The 22,360-nt window shown below is 39.5% G+C and overlaps 1 protein-coding gene and 1 non-coding gene across 4 annotated transcripts in view; both read right to left on the reverse strand.

Annotated features, from left to right (window-relative positions):
* Window positions 1-22,360, reverse strand: part of CAMK4 (calcium/calmodulin dependent protein kinase IV) — a 210,993-nt gene that overhangs the window by 20,631 nt on the left and 168,002 nt on the right. For all 3 annotated transcript variants that reach the window (XM_054589977.1, XM_054589979.1, XM_054589978.1), the window contains 2 exons: window positions 17,040-17,130; window positions 14,891-14,965 (listed from right to left, as the gene is read on the reverse strand). In XM_054589977.1, the coding sequence (XP_054445952.1) occupies window positions 14,891-14,965; window positions 17,040-17,130 (166 nt within the window). The remainder of the gene's footprint in view (window positions 1-14,890; window positions 14,966-17,039; window positions 17,131-22,360) is intronic.
* Window positions 13,281-13,446, reverse strand: LOC129083959 (U1 spliceosomal RNA). The gene has a single exon (XR_008530530.1). It is a non-coding gene; the product is annotated as a U1 spliceosomal RNA (small nuclear RNA).

Here is a 22,360-nt window from a genome sequence, read left to right on the forward strand (position 1 = left end):
GGCATATGCCCCCGTATGGTATTGAGAACTACACATGGGTCCCCAGAGAGCAGCTGTCCCCAGTGAGTTTTGGATTATGAGCTGAGAAAGGAGGACTTCTCTGTGTGTAATGAGGCTGCTCCTATTAGCCCTGCCCACACTGTGAAAGAGGAAGGCGTTCTCAACCACAAACTAGCCCTGTAGTATAGAATTGTGAGGATTCTTTCATATTTCTATTACCTTGGAACTGTGAAAATGGAGAGTTAACTGAGTCCAGCCATTTGCCCTGAGGATTGCTGGTATTGTTGGTCTGCCTTACTAACAAAGGCAGAGAAGCTGTGAGAGCTCTACTGCCCCTGCAGAAAGAGGGCTCAGGGCTATAGCCCAGAGTGGCCTTTTTCTGTTTTGAACAAAAGTGCTGTAGGTGTCAGTGGGGTCCCTGGAGAAAAAGCTGATTGATGGATGGTGAGGGCTCCATGAGGGAGACCTTGGGGACAGGCACCACACTCCTCCTTCCAGCTGGGGGCAAGAGAGCGAGTTGCACCCCTGTCCATGTAGGCTGGAAATGTCATACTGTTGTCACAGTGAGCTCCAGAAGGAAGCTGTCCTCATGGGACTCTGCATTTAACTCATAGGAAGAAATAGAGTGGCTTTTCCACTGACATATTCCCATACCACTCCCTTCTCCCCATCCTTTTCCAATCAGGATATTCTTGTAGGAATTGTGCTATGTAAAATACAGGAGACGAAGAGCCGGTATGGCGAAATGGGAGTGTGCATTACAGCTCTCTGAGCAGCAATCCAGCAAGGTGTACCCTTTAAGGAATCGTATCTGGGGCCAAGTAGTTTTTCTCATCCATAGGCAAATTATTCCTAGAAAAATTCCCTTTTAAGACTTAATTAACATAATTAAGGAAAATGCACGCTCGATGCCAACACCATTCACTCTGTCATGTTGGCTTTCATTTCCCAGAGCAATCTGTACCCCACAGGCAGTTCCTTTGGGCCCCAACAGCCCCAACACTGAACTCCCACTCACAAATGCTTTGCTCAGCATAGCGCATAAGACACTCAGGTTAGGCTGCCACTCTCACGAGGGTTCCTGCTGCCTGTCTTTGCCTCCCAGAGCTGTTCCAGTCAGGGAGCTGAAGTGCACCATGCGCATTAGGGAGCTTCCTGGCTCAGGTCTTCAGAGCAGTGAAGCGCTACCAAGTCCCACACTGCCATTTAAACTTAAATACTGGCATATGTTGGGGAGAGTCTTTTCCATTTTCTGGGTCTTGGTTTTTACCTCCAAAACCTAAGTGAATTGGGCTGGCTTTTTTTTCAGGCTAACTTTGAGTTTTAGCCTGCAAGCTACTGCGATATTGGTAAAGGGAGAGTCACTGACAGTGTGAGCAAGAGGAGAGGTCAAGCGCTCTGCCCACAGAACCTGCTGCACTCGCATTTCCCATGCCAGGGCGCCTTCTGAGCCTGCTGTTCTGTGCGCGCCTTTCCTGTTGGCCCTAGCGAGGTCAACCCTCCCATCCTCTGCTGTCTAGAGGTCAGCACATAGTCACAAAGGTCAGGTGTTTTCTCTGGCCATTCTTCATAGCTCCCGGGCCGAGAGACCCAAATAAAGTGAATATCATGGAACAAAATTCTTTCTGAATCTACTTTTTAGGACATCTGGATTTCTTACATGACCTGGTAATGTCTGACCTCCCTTCACAGCACTGGATGCAACATTACTTTCCAGAGACAATTTATTTCCTTGTAAGCATTATGCTGCAATGCGAGTAAACTGTGGTGTGAAAAGTTAAACTTTCCACCATGAGGCTGAGAGAAAAGGAATATAGAATGTTTTTTGTACATAATAAATTTCTCTTAAAATATTTTTTAAAAGGAATTTATAATATTTATTAATCATAATATAAAATTTGGGTGAAACAAACTCAAAACACCCAGACACAATTAGATACCATTCATACTATCTTTTAATATTTTCAATTACTAGTTAATGTGAATTTGACTTCAGAGCCAGAACATACTTTTGTAATTTACTTGAACTCTTTCCAAGAGTCAAAGCTTTCTTAGAATATATTTTAGGCTCTGGAACACTAGAGCTTTAAGTCTCCTACGTTTCAAATGTTCTTGCAGGTGATTCTACAAACTTGTGATTTTCTTAGAGTGAGAAATAGTTGACCACTTCCAATTTAGTTCAAGATAAGGTATCAACTAGTCCACCTTTTAATGCTATACACACATCTGGCTATCCTTCATATCATTTCTCACCTCATTGCCAAAACACACAAACAAAATGGAGGAGGGAGAAAATAATTTCAAAGTGTAATACAGTTTTTTAGAATAAATTTAAAATAATCTAGAGTTATTTTTTCTGAAACAGTCATTAATGACTTATTGATTTTCCTGGCTATCTTCTAAGTGGATCCAAATTTTCTGCCACTTCCTAAAATTACCTCATCATTCATGCTATTGCCCATTGTACACTAAATACTACAGAGCTCCTAGGATAAAACATACTCCAATCTCCAATACAGAATAATTTTGGTAGTTGGCTTTCAGATTGCCAAGCTACCAGGCATACTTTTTAAATAAGCAATTTTAACTGAATATAAAAATTATATAAAAATTCTAACTCTAATTATAATATTTATTCAGCAGACCTCACAATGCTGTTTTTTTAATAAGACCATGGTACAATTAAAATATCTAGAGACTGAGGGTCCATGTAGAGATAGGAGTGAATGTTGATTTATTGAATAAAATCACTGTAACGAGGTCTGGAAATGGTCTTAAATAAAAAGCATCAGCTATGCCCTATGACACACAGGGATGATCAAAGCTAGGTTTTCCCTCTTTTCCTAAAGCCCTAGGAGAAAAATAGAGGATGACTTTGGTCCTTGATTGTACCTTCATTTTCTCAGTGCCCTAGATAAGCTTTATGATCCCTTTCTACCTATTGAGTTAAAACTACTGAGTGGCATTCTTTATGAGAGAACTTTTCCAAACTACTGTTAACTGTTTTGAGAAAGACACATCCAAGAGAGACTAAGGTGAATGAAACAACAATGTCATCCATTCGCTCATTAAATAAATTATGAATGACTTATTAAGCATCTGCTGTATGGCAGGCAGTGTTAGGTGGTACTGGGGGAAGAATAATGGGGAGTTAAAGAGAACAAGTCTCTGCCATGGCTGGGCAGGTTATGTTATGGTGTTGCATACATTTGGCAAGTACAGGGCACAAACTTTTAAACTTTGTCAAGTGCAACTGTTGTTGGGACAGCAGAGAAGAGAGACAGTGTTGAGTGCAGTATGCTAAGTGTTATAACAAAACTGTGGATCAGACTGGGATACAGTTGAGATGTCTCCAGAGCAGCCTTGCCTGTTTGCTTACTGCAGTGACTCTCAGAACCTATCAATTCTACGCATGCCATGCTTGAAAGGGTGCGAAGGACTGCAGAGGCTTTGAGGCCGCCGTCACTTTGGTTATCTATGACTTGTTAGTGTGGATCAAGGAAAAAATTTTATGGATATTTTTAAACACAAATGATATGTTTTATGTTCTAACTCATCCTTTCCATTTTCCTGGGCTGTCCTGGTCTTCTATACTGCAAATATCAGTCAATCCACTGCTCAGTTAATACTTTTTATGTAAGGTATTAAAAAAAGTCTTCTGTGCCACACGAACTGTAGGATATTTGTTTTTCTATAAATCTTATAAATGGGCAAAGAAAGATATCTCAGGACAGCAAAGGAATACTATCTGTTGAAAAACTGCCTTTCCATTTTTGTGGGATGAGGTGGATTATAAATAAATACACTTAATAAACAAATAACTCATCCTAATGTTAACACTATATAAAGATCTGTCTTGTATATGGTGATACAAATATAAAGTAATAGAAATGGACTTAGTTTGGAATTCAAACTCTGACTCATGTGTTAAGTATGACAAATACTGTTTTTATCTAAAGAGGCTAAGAAATCTTACTGACAACTATCAGTATTACTTTTCTTGAAACTTTTTATTTTATTTTATGCATATCTTTTCTTTTTGTAGCAACATTCTAAAAGGGAACATTTGGCAGGGTGTTCAGGGCCCAAATAACATATTTTAAGCAAGTCTTCTACCCACTTGCCATCAATCACTGCTTCCTTTTGACCCCTTTCCCTCACATCATTCCGCCCGCACATATGTAATAGCAGAGCTGAGCCTCCCATCACTGTGAATTCTCTGGCACGGTTGGTTCTACATTTAAAATAGTCACTTACAGTTACAAAGAAGTGGTGCAGAATATGATTTATGGTATGGAGAGCCAGAAGGTATAGATTACCAGGACCTTAAAAGATTGTCTCCAAACCAAAGAACAGAGAAAGAGAGGATATGACATTGGTGAGAATCTCTTCAGACTGAATTTTATCAGCTACCTCAGGCTAAATTATATTTGGTTAGCTTTGGTTTAACTAAGTGGTTGCCATAATCCTCGACTTAGTTTACATACATATGCTATATAGACAGCTTTTGCGTAATATTTAAAAACCACATACCACACACCTACTTGCTGGGTAATACAAAAATTATCAGGACTCTCCTCCCCTTCCCTTGTTGATAGTCCTGAGAGATGAGTCAGTCAGCTTTTGTGGCCATTTTCCAATCCAGGGAGGCAGCCTCTTCTACAGCTGACAGCTTTAGATGTTAAAATACTGGTTTGTCCATTAAGCCTCAGGTCTGTACCTCACAGCATTCATTCACAATTCCTAATTCTGTCCTGTGGGGCTTCCTCTCCTATTTGATATCTATGAATAACAAATGTGGTTTCTTCTCCTTTCTCTGGCTTCCTAATGGTATTGCCCAGGGATCAATCTGGGTCGTTTACTTTTCTGTCTGGGTAGTTTCATGACTTTCAACAGCACCTATATTGATTATTCTCACATTTACATCAAAAGTCATGTCCTTACTCCTGATCTTCAAACATATACACCCTTCTGCCCACATGTCTTCTCCCCTTGGATGTTTAACAGGCATCTCAGAATCAACAAGGCTTAACCTGTTGCTCCAAAGGTCTTCCCCATCTCAGTAAATGTAAACTCTGTCCCTCCAGTCGGACCTCTCTGGTCCCCTCTCCTACCTCCTGTTTCCCGCCTTGTCCCTGCACTCCAACCACCCAGCCTCCTTGCTGGACCTTAAAGACACCGGGCATGCTTCGGCCTCAGCGTTGCTGTGCTCTGTCCCCTCTAGATATCCACATGGCTTGCCCCCGCCCCCCGCTCTGCTCATTCAAGTCTTTGTTCTTGTGTTCCCCCTTGAGTGAAGCGTTCCCTGATCACTCTGTTTAAATTGCAGCCCAGGCTCCTAGCACTTCCTACTCCTTCCCGACTCTATATTCTTCCATAGAAATTATCATCTCTTTCCATCTAATTTACACATTAATTTTATTTATCATTTGTCTTCTTTCATTAAAATGTACTCTTAAAGAGAAGAGTTTTGCTGCTTTTTTTTCCCCCCACTGCTATATCTCTAGCACCTAGAACACTGCTTGGTGAGTAATAAGAGTTCAATAAATATTTACTAAATTAAAAAGGACTAAACATCTACACAACTGAATTTCCACAGAATACACATTGTCTAGGTCAGTACCAGACCAATGCAAAGACCCTAAGATATTCTTTTTCCTCTAGATTTAAAACTCCGAAGACAACTTAAAATAAGCTTGCATTCAATCCGCAGAGTCCTGTCCTCTGCAAGGCCAAGAACAAATGAGCTATGGCCTTTCCCACCATCCTGCCTCTGATCCCAGCCCCACTTTTTCTTTTACCTGCCACTTACTCATTTGGAACAGGCACTACAAGCATGCCTCTGGGAGAGTCATATGACGGCTTGGAGACACAGCCTATCTCAGGGACAAAGAAGGGCTGTGGTCAGGAACGGGAGCTGGATCTGGGCACCGTTAACCCATTTGCTTAGCATTCCCTTTCTTCCTCTAACCGTCCCTGCTCCCTTCCTATTGTTGACAACTCCCACGGGACTCCCCTGTACACACACCAGCCTGTCAGGCAGAATGTTACAGAAAGTGCAGTTGACATTTCACAAGTTCATAGTAAAAAGAAAGTCATCATTGGGGGTGTTTAATTAATTCTCAAGTAAAGTCATCACTTGTGTGATTTGATTACCAGCATAATTTGATAATTTGTATTTTACCTTAGCTTTTTAGTCCTCTGAAAAGGAACAAAATATATCTTCTATGAAACTATTTGAAAGCTTATATTTTATATTTACTTCTTTCATTTCATTTACATTTTCCTTCATTTTTCACATTAGTGAGTGCTCTTATGGCAGAAATCTGTTCTGCCTGACTGTAGGTTGTTGAAAACTGTCTTTAATTTTGGTGTAGTTAAAATAATAGGTTATTTCTTTAAAACATTGCGATGTGGCAACAACATAGAATTATCACTGTAATAACAAGACTCTGGCAAATGCCAAGTGATAATAAATTCTTAACAGCTCTGGACCCTGAAAATAGAATTTGAATAAATAGACAAGTAGAAATATGAAATACCAACACACAGTTTAATTAATTAAACTTATGAATGCATTAAATAATTGGTATTAGAAATATATTTTTTAATCTAACCATCATGATATCAGTTTCTTTTCTACTCAAACAGCTTGTACAGTAGGCCCTTGAACAACATGGGTGTGAACACGTGGGGCCAATTATATGCAGATTTAAAAAAATACATATAGTACTATAAAGTATTTACTTTTCCTTATGATTTTCTTAATAACATTTTCTCTTCTCTTGCCTACTTTAAGAATGTGTATAATATATCCATAAAATGTGTGTTAATCAACACTTTGTGTGATTGGTAAGGCTTCCCATAAACAGTAGATTATTGATAATTAAGTTCTGGGGGAGTCAAAAGTTCTACACAGATTTTTGATTGTGGGGGGTAGATACCCTTAACCCCCAAGTTGTTCAAGGGTCAACTACACTTCTTTTCTGTAATTGGCATAGGTAGGTTTCAACATCCACTGATTTTAAGCCTTAAGTACCTAAACCGGTAAAGACAGTTTGGTAGTAATATTGCACGGTCACACAGTGGCACATTTATCAGGAGTCATGGCCTGATGGATTTTTTAAAACCAATTTCTTTTTCCTATAACAAGATGTAGAGAGTTTCTTTTTTAAGAAAATTATATTTTATTGATTATGCTATTGCAGTTGTCCTGATTTTTCCCCCTTTGCTCCTCCTACACCCAGCACCCCTCACTCCCTCAGGTTGTCGTCACCCTTTTGTTCATGTCCATGGGTCATGCATATAAGTTCTTTGGCTACTCCATTTCCTATACTGCACTTTACATCCCCATGGGTATTCTGTAACTACCTATTTGTCCTTTGTAATCCCCTCACATCTTTATCCACTCCCCCACATCCTCCTCTCATCTCCATAATTCTGTTCCTGTTCTTGTTTGCTTAGTTTGTTTTGTAGATTCAATTGTTGATAGACGTATTTATTGCCATTTTATTGTTCATAGTTTTGATCTTTTTCTTAAATAAGTCCTTTAACATTTCATATAATAATGATTTCCTGCTGATGAACTCCTTTAGTTTTTTCTCGTCTGGGAAGCTCTTTATCTGCCCTTCAACTCTAAATGATAGCTTTGCTGGGTAGAGCAATCTTGGCTATGGGTCCCTGCTTTCATGACTTTGAATATTTCTTGCCAATTCCTTCTAGCCTGCAGAGTTTCTTTTGAGAAATAAGCTGCTTTTAAAATTCTCTCCTTATCTTTAACCTTTGGCATTTTAATTATGATGTGTCTTAGAGTGGGCCTCTTTTCATCCATCTTGTTTGGGATTCTGTGCTTCCTGGACTTGCATGTCTATTTCCTTTACCAAATTAGGGAAGTTTGGTAAAGGAAATAGGTAAAGAATTCACTATTTTTTGAAAAAGACTTCTAATTTCTTGATCTTTCTCTTCTCCTTCAGGTACCCCTATGATGCAAATGCTGGAATGCTTGAAGTTGTCCCAGAGGCTGCGCATACCATTCTAGTTTTTTGGATTCTTTTTTCTTTTTGTTGTTCTGACTGGTTGTTTTTTGCTTCCTTATGTTCCAAACAATTGATTTGATTCTTGGCTTCATCCACTGTACTGATGTTTTCCTGTAAATTGTTCTTTATTTCAATTAGTGTATCCTTTATTTCTGACTGGAACTTTTTTATGCTGTTGAGGTCCTCACTAAGTTCCTTGAGCATCTTTATAAGCACTGTTTTTAACTCTGCATCTCATAGATTCCTTATCTCCATTTTGCTTATCACTTTTCCTGGAGTTTTAATCTGTTCTTTTATTTGGGTCAAGTTTCTTGTCCCCTTGTTTTGGCAGCCTCCCTGTGTTTGTTTCTATGTATTAGGTAGAGCAGCTTTGACTGTGAGTCTTGGAGGTGTGGCTTAATGTAGTAGGTGTCCTGTAGGGTCCAGTGGCACAGCCTCCCCTACCACCAAGCTGGGTACTCAAGGTGCGCCCTTGTTGTGGGCTGAGCACACCCTCCTCTTGTAGTTGAGCCTTGGTTGCTATTGGCAGGTCAATGGGAAGCATTTACCCAGGCCAGTCAGCTGTAAGGACTGGCTATGACCACTGACCACCACCATCTGCCCTCTGTGGAGGATCAGCTGCACAGGGGTGGGATGGTGGTGGTCCAATGTGGTCTGTAGCTGCCCGCAAGGGGCACAGGCTCTGGGGTTTCCCATGTGTTACAGGGCAAGGTCAGCCCCCACCTGTGTTTTGCCCAGGATACCCTGCCTGAGCTATAAAACAATCTGAGATGGCTGCTGCTTGTGCTGTGCTTGGAGATCTCCAGGTGAAGCCAGGCTATGAATCTAAGCTGGTTGTTGCTAGTGCATGGGCCTGGGGCTCACTGAAGCCAGCTGCTGAACATTTGATAGGATTTAGGGTGTTGTGAAGCATGAGCCAAGACCAGCCATTCATGTGTAAAAGCAGCTTGGGGGTGCCTGTAAGTCAGGTGGGGCGAAGCCTCAAAGACTCTCCAGGGCAGGGCAAACAGTGTTAGCCAGGTTGATGGGGCCTCAGATATGGTACCATCTTGCCGGCTTTTGGCTCTGTGCGGGGAGAGTTTAGAAAGGGGACAATTGCCTCTGCTCGTCTTGATGTCAGACACTTCAGTTTCTACCTTATGCACTGGTGCCTTTCAAGCTGCTACCCCAGTGCTGGAGCTCAGAGGGAGTGAGTCTAAACAGGTGAGTTTACTTGTGGGTTCTTTAAGTGGAACTGCTTGGGGCTCCAGAAGTTTCTTCCACTGAATTAATCCCCACTGAATTTACAGCCAGAGGTGGTGGGGACTGATATTCCTGGCACTGGAACCCTGGGATGGGGGTCCTGGTATGGGGCTGGGACTCCTCACTCTTGAGATATTCCTCCAGAATTTTTACCCACCATAGGTGGATGTGGGACCAGCCTATTCTGCTTCTGCGTCCCTCCTACTGATCTGGATGGATGTGGTTTCTTTAATTCCGTAGTTGTCAGACTTCTATTCAGATCAATTTCTGATGGTTCTGAGTGATGGTTGTTCTATATTTTAGTTGTAATTTGGATGTGGTTGTGGGAGGAGGTGAGCTATGTCTGCCTATGCTGCCATCTTGACCGCAAGTCGAGAATTTCTTTCATGTTGAATTCTACACGGGCCATTTCAGAGAACTAGTCATTGATTTCATTTAGATTGGTCACAAATTTTAATTTTCTGGCCTGGAGTTTCATTTCAACTGGGCACATTTCCCAGGAAATAATATTTGCTTAAACACACAGCAGCTGTGATTTTATTTTGAGATTTACTTATAGGAGAACCCTCTAGTATTACAAGCCTGAGACAAAGTGTTTAATGAATGAGACCGAATGGGCGGCTCTTCCTTTTTTTTATTTCTTGATGAATGACATAAACACTCACTTTCTAGTGTGCATAAGGATAACTGACCTAGGATGTAATCTCTCCTATAAGCAAGGAAACAGGCTCACACCTTCCTTCTCTGTCAATTATATGGGCTTCAGACACTTTAAGTTAAAGTCTGTGTGTAGTCATGTTTCCCATAGATGACAGTGATCCTTACCAGTCTTGTACTTGGATCTCATTTTCAACTCATACTATAAAGGGACAGTTTCCTCCCCACCTAAGTATCTCATAAGGACACATATCGAACTAATGAGAGTACTTAATATGTGGTGAGGGGAGAAAGGGCTTGAACTGATGGTGAACCTCACAGCAGGCTTTAGCCTTGTCCATAAAGGATCTAGTGGTAAGACAGATACACAGAAATAGTCATTATTATATTAAATTTTAAAAAATTCAGAACTCTGCATCTTCCTCTGATCTAGGTAATCTACTTCCTATGCCCTGATGTTACTATGACTTCTGTTTTGTCCTAAGCTTTTCAGTTTTTCTGTGTTACTGTACACAGGTATATTTTTAAAATCCTGCCCCTTCACTTATTCCCACTATAAGATAATATTTTAGTGTATTTCTTTTGAGTCAAGAGAATGTAGAAATAGTGTTTATTTATATATAATTTTTACCATGCTCTGGTAACTAAATATTACATTGAACTTGTTTTTGACCTCCAAGCCTGCCTCAACCTATAAAAGTGATTTTATGCATATGTTTAGTACTTCAGAGCACTTACAGTTTCCATCTCAATTCTCTCCTCACCACCACAGCTTTCTTGCTTCTTTCTCCTCCTTTTCTTATAATATAGCAAATACCTCATTCCTGGTGAGCCTCTGCCTATACAGCAGAGTGGAAGGATTATCTTGATAACGTCCAACCACTCAACTCCCTCTTTTCTCATTATGCAGCCCCTCGGGTGATAAGGATATTTGCAGGGAAAAAAATAGTAAATGGAAAATAAGCCTTCCCTGTAAGGTGGCATTATCTATAAGATAGGTTTGTTTATGGCAAGGACAAGCATCTGACCTAGTCCTTTTACAATCATTTTATATCTAAAAAATAAGTGAGCAGATTTAGCAGTAGATCAAAAACATTATCTGCTTAGATGCTGTTTATGAGTGACAAGAAAGAGCATTTACAATAGCTTTCTAATTTGTCTTCTTTTGACCTCTTTTCTCCTCAGATCCATCTGTCATAACATCGTTGTCAGGGTATTTATAAAATCCAGATTTGATTTAAAATATGATAGCTCTGGTTAAGAATCTTTGAGAGATCACTATTATCTACAAAAACAAGCCTGAATTGTTTAGACTGATGTACAAATTCTTTGAAAATATGTTCCATCCTACCATTCCAAGTCCATCTATATCCTCTGTACCAAGGAGTCTATGTTCCAGTCATGAACAGTGACAAAGTAAAAAGTCCCTGAATTGCCAGATGTGACCACTCCTCTGTGACCTTTCCTATGCTTGCCAACTAAGAGTGCCTTGTGGCCAACTCTTGTTAAACTCCTACTCATCCGTCGATGCCCAGTTTAAATGCTCCTCCTCTGTGAAGACCTTTCTAAGCAGGATTAATTGCTCTACCCGATCTGTAATCTTGAGCCTTTGGCTCAGATAAATAAAAAATGTACCACAACAAACTTTGATTTATTGTGTACAGGTCTTTCATAGCCCATGAAAATACTTGAAGGGCAAGACCATACTGTATCTACTCTTGTAATCCCAGTGTTTAGAATAGAGTCTATTAGTCAGCCAATGTTCATTTTATCAATGAATGAATCATGCATTCATAGAATGACCATTCTTTAATGGTGCAAAGAAGAACTGCTCTTATCACCATTATTAAAGCCGTTGAAAGGTTGCTGCTCTCTCTCAGTCACAGAGGGACTCAGAGAGATCACTAATGTAATATATGCCTGATCTCTCCATGGTAGAGCTGTTCAGTTCTCAGGGGATCCCTCCAACATGCTAACCTCCTTGGAAGGAGGTTATCCTTCCTTAGTGTTTGGTACTAGATAACAGTTACTAACTTTCTCATCAGCTTTCTTGTGGGAAATCCTTAATTTGTTTTATTATTCTTTTCTCAGTTTTCTTTCAATTCTATCAATTAGTCAGCAATTAGTGATCATAAATGGGCAACCCCATTTGGCACATGGTACTGAATTCAGAGTTCTTTTCTCTCCCATAGTCTTGGAGATCTGGAGACATGAAAGAAATATAGAAGGAGGATGGATAAAGACATATGAATTAGAGAAAGGGAAAGTACACACAGTACCATTAGAAGAGAAGGTTGTCTACTACCAGTGCTATAGGTTATAAAATATTTTATTGTATATAAGAACAAAGCAAGAAGCTTCCTATAGGGGACATGGTGCAGTCCAATGGTTTTCAGTCCCCCCACCCCCCCATCCCAGGAATGGGAATCTTACTCCTAAGTTTGTGGTGGAGATAAACAGTTGTCTAATGCAATACTCATCTTTAGTAACAGAACCTTGAATTCACTTGGGATTGCAACATGTCCAGCTCCTGTGGCAGCGTGAAGGCTGAAACTAAGTACTGGTCAATAAGATATAAGTGAAAATGACATTTGGGGCTTTAGCAAGTCTATGTAATAGTGAAAGGGTACACTCATTTTTAGTATTTTCTCCTTCCTGTTGTATAGATTGCAGATGTAATAACTGATTTTAAGCAACCATTTTGGACCATGAGGAAGCATACTAAAAAATGGTGGAGCAAGACAGAAAAAAATCCTAGATCCCTGGCACTAAGAACCATCACACCTGCTGAGCCATAGCTGTGGAAGCCACCAGGACTGCCTATATAGAGACTTCTAACATGAAAAAAATAACTTCTATCTTGTTTAAGACACAATTATTTTGATTTTTCTGAATTTACTCCTTATGATAAACAACCCTTGTCCTCAAAGAACTTAAGATCCAGAACAAAAATATTTGGCACAATACAAAGATCTGATAAAAAAATAAGTACATTTAATTCTGTGTAATTATTGAATTTATGAATAATTGAGAAGAAAATAATATTTTAGATTTACCAGAAAAGCTAACTAGTTAATAACAAAATTATAAAAAGTTTACACAAACATGGAAACATGAAGAAAGAGGAGAAAGAATGCATGAGGCTACTAATATTGATTACAGGTATTTAGATTTTTACATCTTACAATAACCTAGTAATAGTTTTGAGATTTAAAAATTAAAATAGAAAATATTTTAAACTGAAAGTAATAACTGATAAATATTTCTATAAAGGAAAACTATGTTGATTTATCTATATTGTTTTCTTTGTTTCTTTTTTTTTTGGTTTTGTTTTTTTTTTTGTGCCAGGGGAGACCACAAATGCATTCTCCCAACTCCCTACAAATTATGCAGTTGAGTTTCCCACATTTGGGGACATTGCAGGGGTCAGCACATCCGGAAAACAATGGACAAGCCTCACCCTGGGAAGGCCGGCTTCATGATCATGGTATCTCCCCTACCAGGTAAATAAATTGCTTCTTTTTTTTTAAAATAGGAAATTCTACAATTCTGTTCATTGGCCCTTAGATACATGGATTCTCATCTCTGATCCACTAACTACTAGATATGGAATCTTGGGGAAATCATAGCCATTGTACCTTAGTACAATGAGAATGTTAGTAAATAAACTTTATAGTTTCTTCCAACATTTAAATTCTGTGGATTTAATTCTATGTTGTCTTGGTGGATGCCATACTGCACTTCTCTAGTCTGATTTCTATGAATTCAGAAGTTGTTTAAATGAGTTGGTTACGTAGCTTTTACATGTCTATTTCTGAAGACATGGAAGAATAAGACAGGTCACTCCAAATATCACCCTTTTCCTATGTTTCCATAGTGGCTTTTCCATGCACATGAAACGGCATCTCTTGAGGTGCTACACTTTTTTTGGTTTACAAATCTGTTCCCCTATAGACTGTGAGCTCCTCAGGAGGAGCTGGGAGCTGAAAATGCATCTCCCTGGTCCCAAGCACTGGCTTGAGTATACAGCAGGTGGTTTTGCTGACGAGGTGAGTAAGTGAAGGAAGATCTGTGTAAAAAGATGATGATCCTAAAAGAAAATGATGGCTAATCCTGTGACTGATAATATGTACTCTTGTCTCTTTTCTGGTTTAGGATTTTAATTGATCTGTGACATATCTGTTAGTCACAAAATCTTTAGAAATTTTTGATAATTTTTGCAAGCTTTAGGTTGTTGCCAGATTAATTTAGCCATCAAGAAAAAAAAGGATGAGTTTCATAGTGACGTGGATTAACAGCTATTTTTCTGCCTCTCCATTGTGTACTGTACATGGGGTGCCTTCAGACAGCCCCAGGAGTCTGGGTGGGAGGACGTGAGGACCGTTGCTCTGTCCATCTTCAGAGACTAGGGAATTCTGTGGGGGAAACCGCACCTGAAGCCCTTATGTTAATGAGGCTAGGCCTGTGCCATCACTGAGCACTACTGACTATCCCATTCTCTCTGTTGTCCTATATTCCTATGTGGTCATGTGTCCTATGACACATGCTTTCCTCACATACCATCTCAAGTAAATAAGGGAAGTGACAAAGAGCTGATGGCCGAACACAAACAAAGCCTTTTCCCTGACTCCTTCCCTGGTGAGGTCTTTCTACTCTTGAGCGGGTCCAAGAGTACCTACTGCCCAAAAGCCAGATGCAGAGCTCCCAGTCTTTCCTCCCAGGGCCCCCCGCCCCTCTGCTGTTCTAACAGGGGTACCTTAAAACCAACATCAGAGAATCCCTCATGTAGAACAAGGGGTGGTCCGAGTATCACCTATACATGCTTCCTTGTGGAGACTCACCTCAAATTGTAAGCATTTGAAATAAAAATACTAGGAGTTTAAAAATTCAGAACTTTAAATAAAAATAGATTTCAAATAACAATAAAAGTAAAATATCAGTACTAAAAAGCGTACCGCAATAGCCCGGAGTTCCACACACTGTCTTCATGAGCACTTGATGTTCCACTATTTTGGAGAGTCCAAAATCAGCTAACAACACAAGAAAAAATTGAGAAAGCAAGTTTTTTTTTCAGCTGTTATAAGATGACAGAATACTTCTCTTATTCAAAATAAAACTAATATATTTATTTGTTAGTTATTGTATTTGATGATGGGTGAATGTAGATGGGGACCAGTCACCAGGGAGAGAAAACTAAAAAAAGTAATAATAATAATTTAAGTCCTGCTTTAAATTGGAGAAAAATGTGATTCCTAAATACATTTTATACTTTATAATTTTCAGCTTTTGGCAAATAAGCTATTTCTTCTTGAAGTAATAATTGAAATAGATCTATTTTGTTAAATATTAACTCTGAGATTAATGAAACTAACTCTAAAGAAGAATATAGAATTAGTGATATAATTCGGAACTTTTTAATCTATTGGAATAAATCAAAATAAAAAAATTAGACTCATAAATGTCAAAGAAATTAACAGAAACATCAATAGTTTTATTCTACTTCAAATAATATCATTCATTAGTGAATCGACAGGTAAGAATTTACTCTATGAAGAATATGGCTTTATTTTTTATTTTTTGCAAAAATCCTTTTTATTTATTCCTCAGAATATTACCTAGATAAAACATTATCAGAAGTTGCTATCATTATGGGGTCTATTTGCTGGGCTACATCTGTCCCACTCAGGAAACACCAGGAAACCTTTTAAGACCATTCTTCAAGAGAGGCAGGTGCAGAATAGATGCCATTTTAGACTTCAAAGGTAAACCCATTTTTCCTCGGAGGTGCTGATCCTTATCAGAGAAAGCAGCAGGAAGTCCTTCAGAAAGAAAGGCTCTCCTGCCTAAATTAGTATCTATCCATCCATTTAAAGAAATATCGTTAAGGATAAAATCTTTGAAAGTGATGTCAAAGGAAATGGGAGCCTCCCCGCTGTCCCCTGCCTTTCAGGAGTGATTATGAGAACATGCTGGCTGCCCAGCAGGGCTCCGGTACTTTTTCTTTAGGTTCTTGCATTCATAAGGCACATTATGTTGTTTGAGCTCTTCCATGATCTGTATAACTTAATTTTCAAAGGTGTTAACACTTATGAATGCAGTGAACTCATCAGATTTGCACTATAAAGGAGAGCACCAAGAGAGCAGTGTCCTTCCAGGGATTTAATTTAAACATTTTCAAGCCCTGTACAGGCCAGACAGGACCGATCTACTGAGGGGAATACATCTAAAATAAATTTTACTTTTATTTTATTATTTTTTTTTTGTAAATGAAGATTTGCTTTGGAAGGCAAATGGAAAATAATATTTAATATACTGACTTTTTCCTAAAATGCTAATTGAAAAATCTCTTTGTGTATATCAGAATTTCCCACAATTCATCTTTGCAGTTCTTCAAAATGCTTACTGGGAGAAAAAACAAGGTTTTTGGGAAAAGCCTCACAGTCTACTATATGAGATGACAGTATGCACATTAACCTTTTTTTAGGTTTGGGGGAAATTTTGAAAAAATGAAAATCTTGTTTGTGTTGGCATTTTTCCACTTATTTGACCAATTAGTATCTCCACAAACTGCCTGCACCTTCCCCAAAGAGGAATTATTCACCCTTGTTCACTTCGTTGAGGAATGAGCATTCCGTGGAGCACACTTTGGGAAATATGGATCTCAGCTGATCTCTGTTCATATAAACAAGGGAGTTAGAGCCTAAATTCACTGATAGGTACTAAACATTTTGTGTCAAAGTTCTTGATGATCTAAAATTAAGTTCCATCTAATTTGTGGAATAACAGCTAATAACAAAAAAGAAGTGTTAGGTTATCTGTGATTTTCTTCTATATAAACATATCTACAAAATACAAGGCCACCTCCTAAAGTTTCTGTTGTTTTCAAGAGCTGTGATTCCTTTGTATGTCCAGCAACGTGGCACTAATTTTAGGTACTAATTCCAGATTAATATTCCAGACTTTGAAACTGTGCCTTATTCCTTTACAGATAGCAAATATTCGAGGAAATTAAATGGAGGGGAAATTGGATGGAGCTGTATTTTAAAATTCTATAGAATAAATTTCTCCTGCTCTGGGAAAAGGGGTCATAGGATATGTCCTCACCGATTTTGAGTGGTGCATCTGGGGCTGGAGTTGCATAGAGAAGATTCTCTGGTTTGAGATCACGATGGACAATCCCGTTTTCATGTAGGTACTAAACAGGGAACATAATGAGGTAACATTCATGTAGTCACATTCATGGTTCCAACACTTATATTTACTATTTTCAGAATTATAATAATCTTTACTAAGTTATGTGATTTAATACACACATATTATAATTTAAAAATAAATACCATAAAGAAAAATATGCTTGAAACTACACATCATTCTAGAATAGCTTATCTATAGTTTCCTGAAAGTGAAGTGCAATTTAAATTGTATAGAACCAACTGCCAGAAATAAAATATTTGCCCCTCAGAGAGTATTAGTTGCAGTTCTCTTTATGTCTATCAGCTCAAATTGGCTAATTAATATTGTAAGAAAGTCGAGGTGTTGTGTCTTGAAATTTGTCTGGTTTATTATCTGAAAAGCATAATTGCATGTGTCATCTTATAAATTCACAGGCATGGCAAAGACTTCAGATTATTGTTTGAACAGGCATGTAGATGTTAGTAATTATTACAGAGAACACGCCCATCCCATGACTGTGTGTGCAGGTCTCTCCTCACAGCCGCAGGTATCCACCCCCGCCCAGCTCGCACCCCTCCCACTGCCCTAGCCTGCAGCCGGCCGCATACCTGCACTCCCTCTTAATTACTCTGATGACTAGCTCAATTGCCCGCTCAGCTCCAGCCCAGGCTCCACACTGTCATGAGAGTCATTTTTTTTAAAGTGCAGATCTAGTCACATCACTCTCTGCTTTGCCTTTGGCATGAGTGGCGGCTGCAATGTAGCATTTGATTTTGTATCTCAAGCAGGGGTCACAAACTCTCCAGGGGCAGGAAGGTACCATAAAAGAATAATGGAAGTTGGAAGCATGTAAAATAAGAGGGAGACACTGGGGAGTCCTAGGGACTGCATGTACCCCAGGATAGAGCATGACCCCTGAAGAGGCCAAGGTGACTCAGGTTCAGGCCATTGTTGTCAGGCAGGAATTCAGGCCCCATGGTGCTAGCTCTTCTGACTTTTTAAGGCAAGACAGAAATTTATTTATTTATTTATTTTTGTTAAATAGTCCAGATTTTAAATGTTGGCAATGAGGTTTTAAACCCATGCCAGCAAACCACTCTGAAGTCTCTGATTCTTGCTTTGGAATTGAAAACAGTCCCTGGTACTCAGTAGATGCTCAATAAAAATCGGTAAGTACATGAATACAATTTTTTTTCTGACTCTGCTTCTTCAATTAAATCCTTATTATGGTTGCACTGCTAGCCTTCTCCTTTGCTGTAAATGCTCCTTGACTGTTTGTCTACTCCCTTCCCTTCCCTTCAGTCATTTTTTTATAGCTCCCCCAAAGTATATGTGTGCAAAAAAAAATGTGTGTTGGGATTGTAATTAATATTATGTTTTTCTTATATAACATTTAACTATAAAAATTATATATTATTACTTGGGTGATCCATTAAAAGTAAATTTTATGTAACTGGCAGGCATTTCATGTTTGCTTATCCTGAATACCATCCATCTGCTACAAGTGATATGTTCTGAATAGGAATAAATACATTTAGGTGGTAACTATGCTGGGTCTCAAATTAACTAAACGAACTCTGTAATTGCACTGGTAGCATTTTAACAATGTAAAGACTATTCTGATGTAATATTCTAAAAAAAATGTTTCAGTTCAAGCCTGTGCCTCGAGCTCCAGGTCAATTTATCCACCTGCCTATGTCTCATTCCCAGATGGCTGTCTCACAGGTGCCTTCAGTTCTACGAGTCCAAACCCAAACCCCTGTCCTTCTCCCAGCCTGCTTCTTCCAGTTTTTCCCACCTCAAAATGTGGTGTCTCAGGCAACTCAAGTGGTCAACTCAGAAATGGCTTCTCTCCTCCTCCTCGCTGCTTCCATCCAATTCACAACGGACTGCTGTCGATTCTGACTCCAAAATGTCTCCTGAAGCGCCCTGCCTCACTCACCATGCCATTCACAAGGTCTCTGCTGGATCATCACAACAGTCCCCCTTCACTGCTCCTTGATTTCCAGTGCGCCCGCACCGCAGCACAGGGGCCAGGCCATTTCTCCTCCTTGGGGAATGCTTCAGTGCCTTCCCATTACTTTATTTGAGCTTCCAAGGCCTTGGTCGTCTGGCCCTGGCCCCTGCTTCCAGCCTCATATTCTGCCAGTTTCCCCTTTATTGCTCTGCTCTACCCATACTGACTTCCTTTCATTTCCTCAAAAGTTCTAATTTCTTACCCAACCCAGCATCCTTGTCCCGCTGCCCCCTCTTATTGGAATGCTTTTTTACCCTTTTTCACTTGGCCAGCCCTCCTTATCCTCCAGACACAAGTATGTCAGTTTCTCAGGCAGGCTGTACCTATCCTTCCAAACTACCATACGTGCCCACTCTTATACACTCTCATTGATTCCTCTTATTTTTCTTTATAGCATGTCTGTGTCTTTGCAAGTTTTATGTTCACATTGTTTGCCTCACTAGACTGAAAACTGTAAGGACAAAGAAATTTTTATCTTGCTTCCCAAGTCCCCAGTGCCTGGCACTAAGTATGCACTCAATAAATACTTTTGAATGATTAAGAAATAACTCAGTTTTCCTATTGAAAAACTGAAATTTCTATTGGTATAATCTGCATTTTTATTCATCTGCAATTATTAATTTGTAATAGAAGTTAAAATTTGTGTGCTTGCATTGTAGCACTAAGTTCCAAAGCAACAACACTTTGGTACCTTTAGCTTTAATAGGTTCAGCATCTGTGTGCTTATGAAACATACTATACTTAATGTTTAATAATAGTTACTCACACCCTAGCTGGTGTGGCTTGGTGGATTGAGTGCCGGTCTGCGAACCAAAGGGTCGCCCGTTTGATTCCGTCAGGGCACATGTCTGGATTGCAGGCCAGGTCCCCAGCAGGGGGCGCACGAAATGCAACCACACATTGATGTTTCTCTCTCCCTCCCTTCCCTTCTCTAAAAATAAATAAATGAAATCTTTAAAAAAATAGTCCCTTCACTGAGTATCAGTTAGATGAATTAGATTTATAGCGTCATTTTGAGAAAAGCCAAAACCCAATCAGAATATTTTAACTGAGGATAAGGCAAAAGAGCTTCATCTTCAAAATGATATTTTGAATAATTACACAATCAGTTTTTGTTCTTCTGTAGTATCATTAAGTTGATAGTTATGACTGAACTAATTTCTTCACAGCCTTTGAAGTTGATCTGAATATCCAATACAGCATATGCCTCAGGGGAATTTGGGTAATGACAGTTGAAAATTCATCTGTTAGTTTTCAGTTCCTTTATGTCTGAAACATTAGTAAATTGTACTTGCCAGTGTGATAAAATGGAGCTGAGCAGTGATTTGGCCAGCTATAATAACACATTAATGAACAATGGGCAAGCCAGAAGCCTCTGTTAGTAGATGAAGGTGGCTTGCTGGACTCCAGGGGTAAACATGAAGGTGACTGGGTCTGCTGCTGTCCCTGCAGTAAGGTTCCCAGGTGCGCACTGCTGCTTTGGGTTTTGGGTGTGGCCTAGGAGTGTCTGGATAAAGCAAAGCTTTGCAGAAAATACTTACTGGAGCAAGAATATCACGGGGAATGTGAGTAGGATGCTAACAGAGAGGATAATTATGAATGCCACTGGGTGAGGAAACCTGGGGTGTCACACTAGAGTAGTTTTTCGGGGAGAGGTCATGAAGAACAGAGACTCCAGTTCTCATTTCTGATTTTGGTGCAAGTCTCCTGGTGTACAAAGTAAGAATGGGAGAATACGGATAGTTTCAACAGGTTGGAAATTCATTTTCCTACCTATTTATATATGTGCCTGTCAGAAAACTCTATTAAGTACATGTTTCCAAGAATGGTCTACATAGCACTGGTGGAAAATGTCAATTACCTGTACTATTTTCCTTAGATGCAACTCAACACATAAAACATTCATTCAACTAAGACTTCAGTGAAACACTGATCATTGCTTTCAAAAACCATTATTAAGTGAATAGTTATCATTTAAAATTAGGCATTATACAAAAATAATGAAAAAAGAAGTGTGCCTTGATTTAAACATAACTTTCATGCTGAGAGAACACAAAAATATAAAAAAAGTAATGTACATGTAATCGAAAAATGAATCAGTATATAAAATGTATTTGTATATAAGATGAGAGCAAGTGCATGTTATGAGGCAACTTTCCAAGGGGCTGTTGAGAATGATTAGAGAGAAGAAGCATGTAATAATTTCATTCTCTTATAGCCAATGAATGTTTTCAGATTTGAGAAAAGATGAGATTTTAGGTCGGAAGGCTATGAAAAGTTTTGCTCAAGCATTTTGAATTCCCACCAGCAAGGAATGAAAGTTCCTGTTTCTCTACAGTCTTGCCAGTAGTTGGCATCTCTGCTGCCCCAACTTTGTCTCAGCACCTAGGAAACTGATGACTAGACCCTGAAATGCCAAGTTTGGCTGCCATAGCTTTCCTTCTGCCCTTCTGTTTCCACAATGCTGCTTATCAGGAAATGAAGAGGGAGTGAACTGATTTTTATTCCTAGCACTTTTCTTCCTTATCTATTAATTCATTTTGACTGGGAAAAATCCTGGTGCCTAGTGACTGGCAGCCAGCAGAGTTGGGTATTATCCTTTTCCAAAATATATGTATTTAAGGATGAGGTCCAAGATGGCAGAGGAGTAAGTAGAAGCTATACTAAACTCCTCCCAGGATGAATCTGGAATCACAACTAAACTGTAGAAAAATCATTGTAAATAACCCACTGAACACAAGCTAGAGAGAAGCATTATAACCACAGACAGACAGACATAAGAAACCACTTCACCACAACAAGGCTGGTAGGGAATGCGGAGGAGGCATGAGAGGGCTGGCTGGGCTTTCATGGGTGGCAGCTGAAGTGTAGGGGGATATTTCAGTGGCTGTGGGGTTCCCCGTGAGAAGTGTGAGGTGTAAACCCCAAGCTGGGCTCCCCAGCCTACAGTACCAGAGCCAGAAGGGAACTCAGATAATATCCAACTGTGAAAAGCAGCAGGGTTTCTGTCTGATAGGGAGAGATGGCTGAAGATGCAGGGAGCCTCTTAAAGGGCTAATGCACAAAATTTTGTTTGCAGCCACTTATGCTGCACTCCAGCAGGGGGAGGGCAGAGTGGACAAGAGATGCTTGAGGCGAGTCTGGGGTTGGTGGCTATGGGGAGAGAACTGAAAAAACAGATGCCAGTCTCCCTGTGCTGAGTCATTCTCCATAGTGCAGAAGCCACCTTTCTTAG

This window comes from Pteronotus mesoamericanus, unplaced genomic scaffold, assembly GCF_021234165.1.
Source record: "Pteronotus mesoamericanus isolate MK-2021 breed Mesoamerican mustached bat unplaced genomic scaffold, CSHL_Meso_final scaffold_167, whole genome shotgun sequence".
NCBI classification, from domain to species: Eukaryota; Metazoa; Chordata; class Mammalia; order Chiroptera; family Mormoopidae; genus Pteronotus; species Pteronotus mesoamericanus.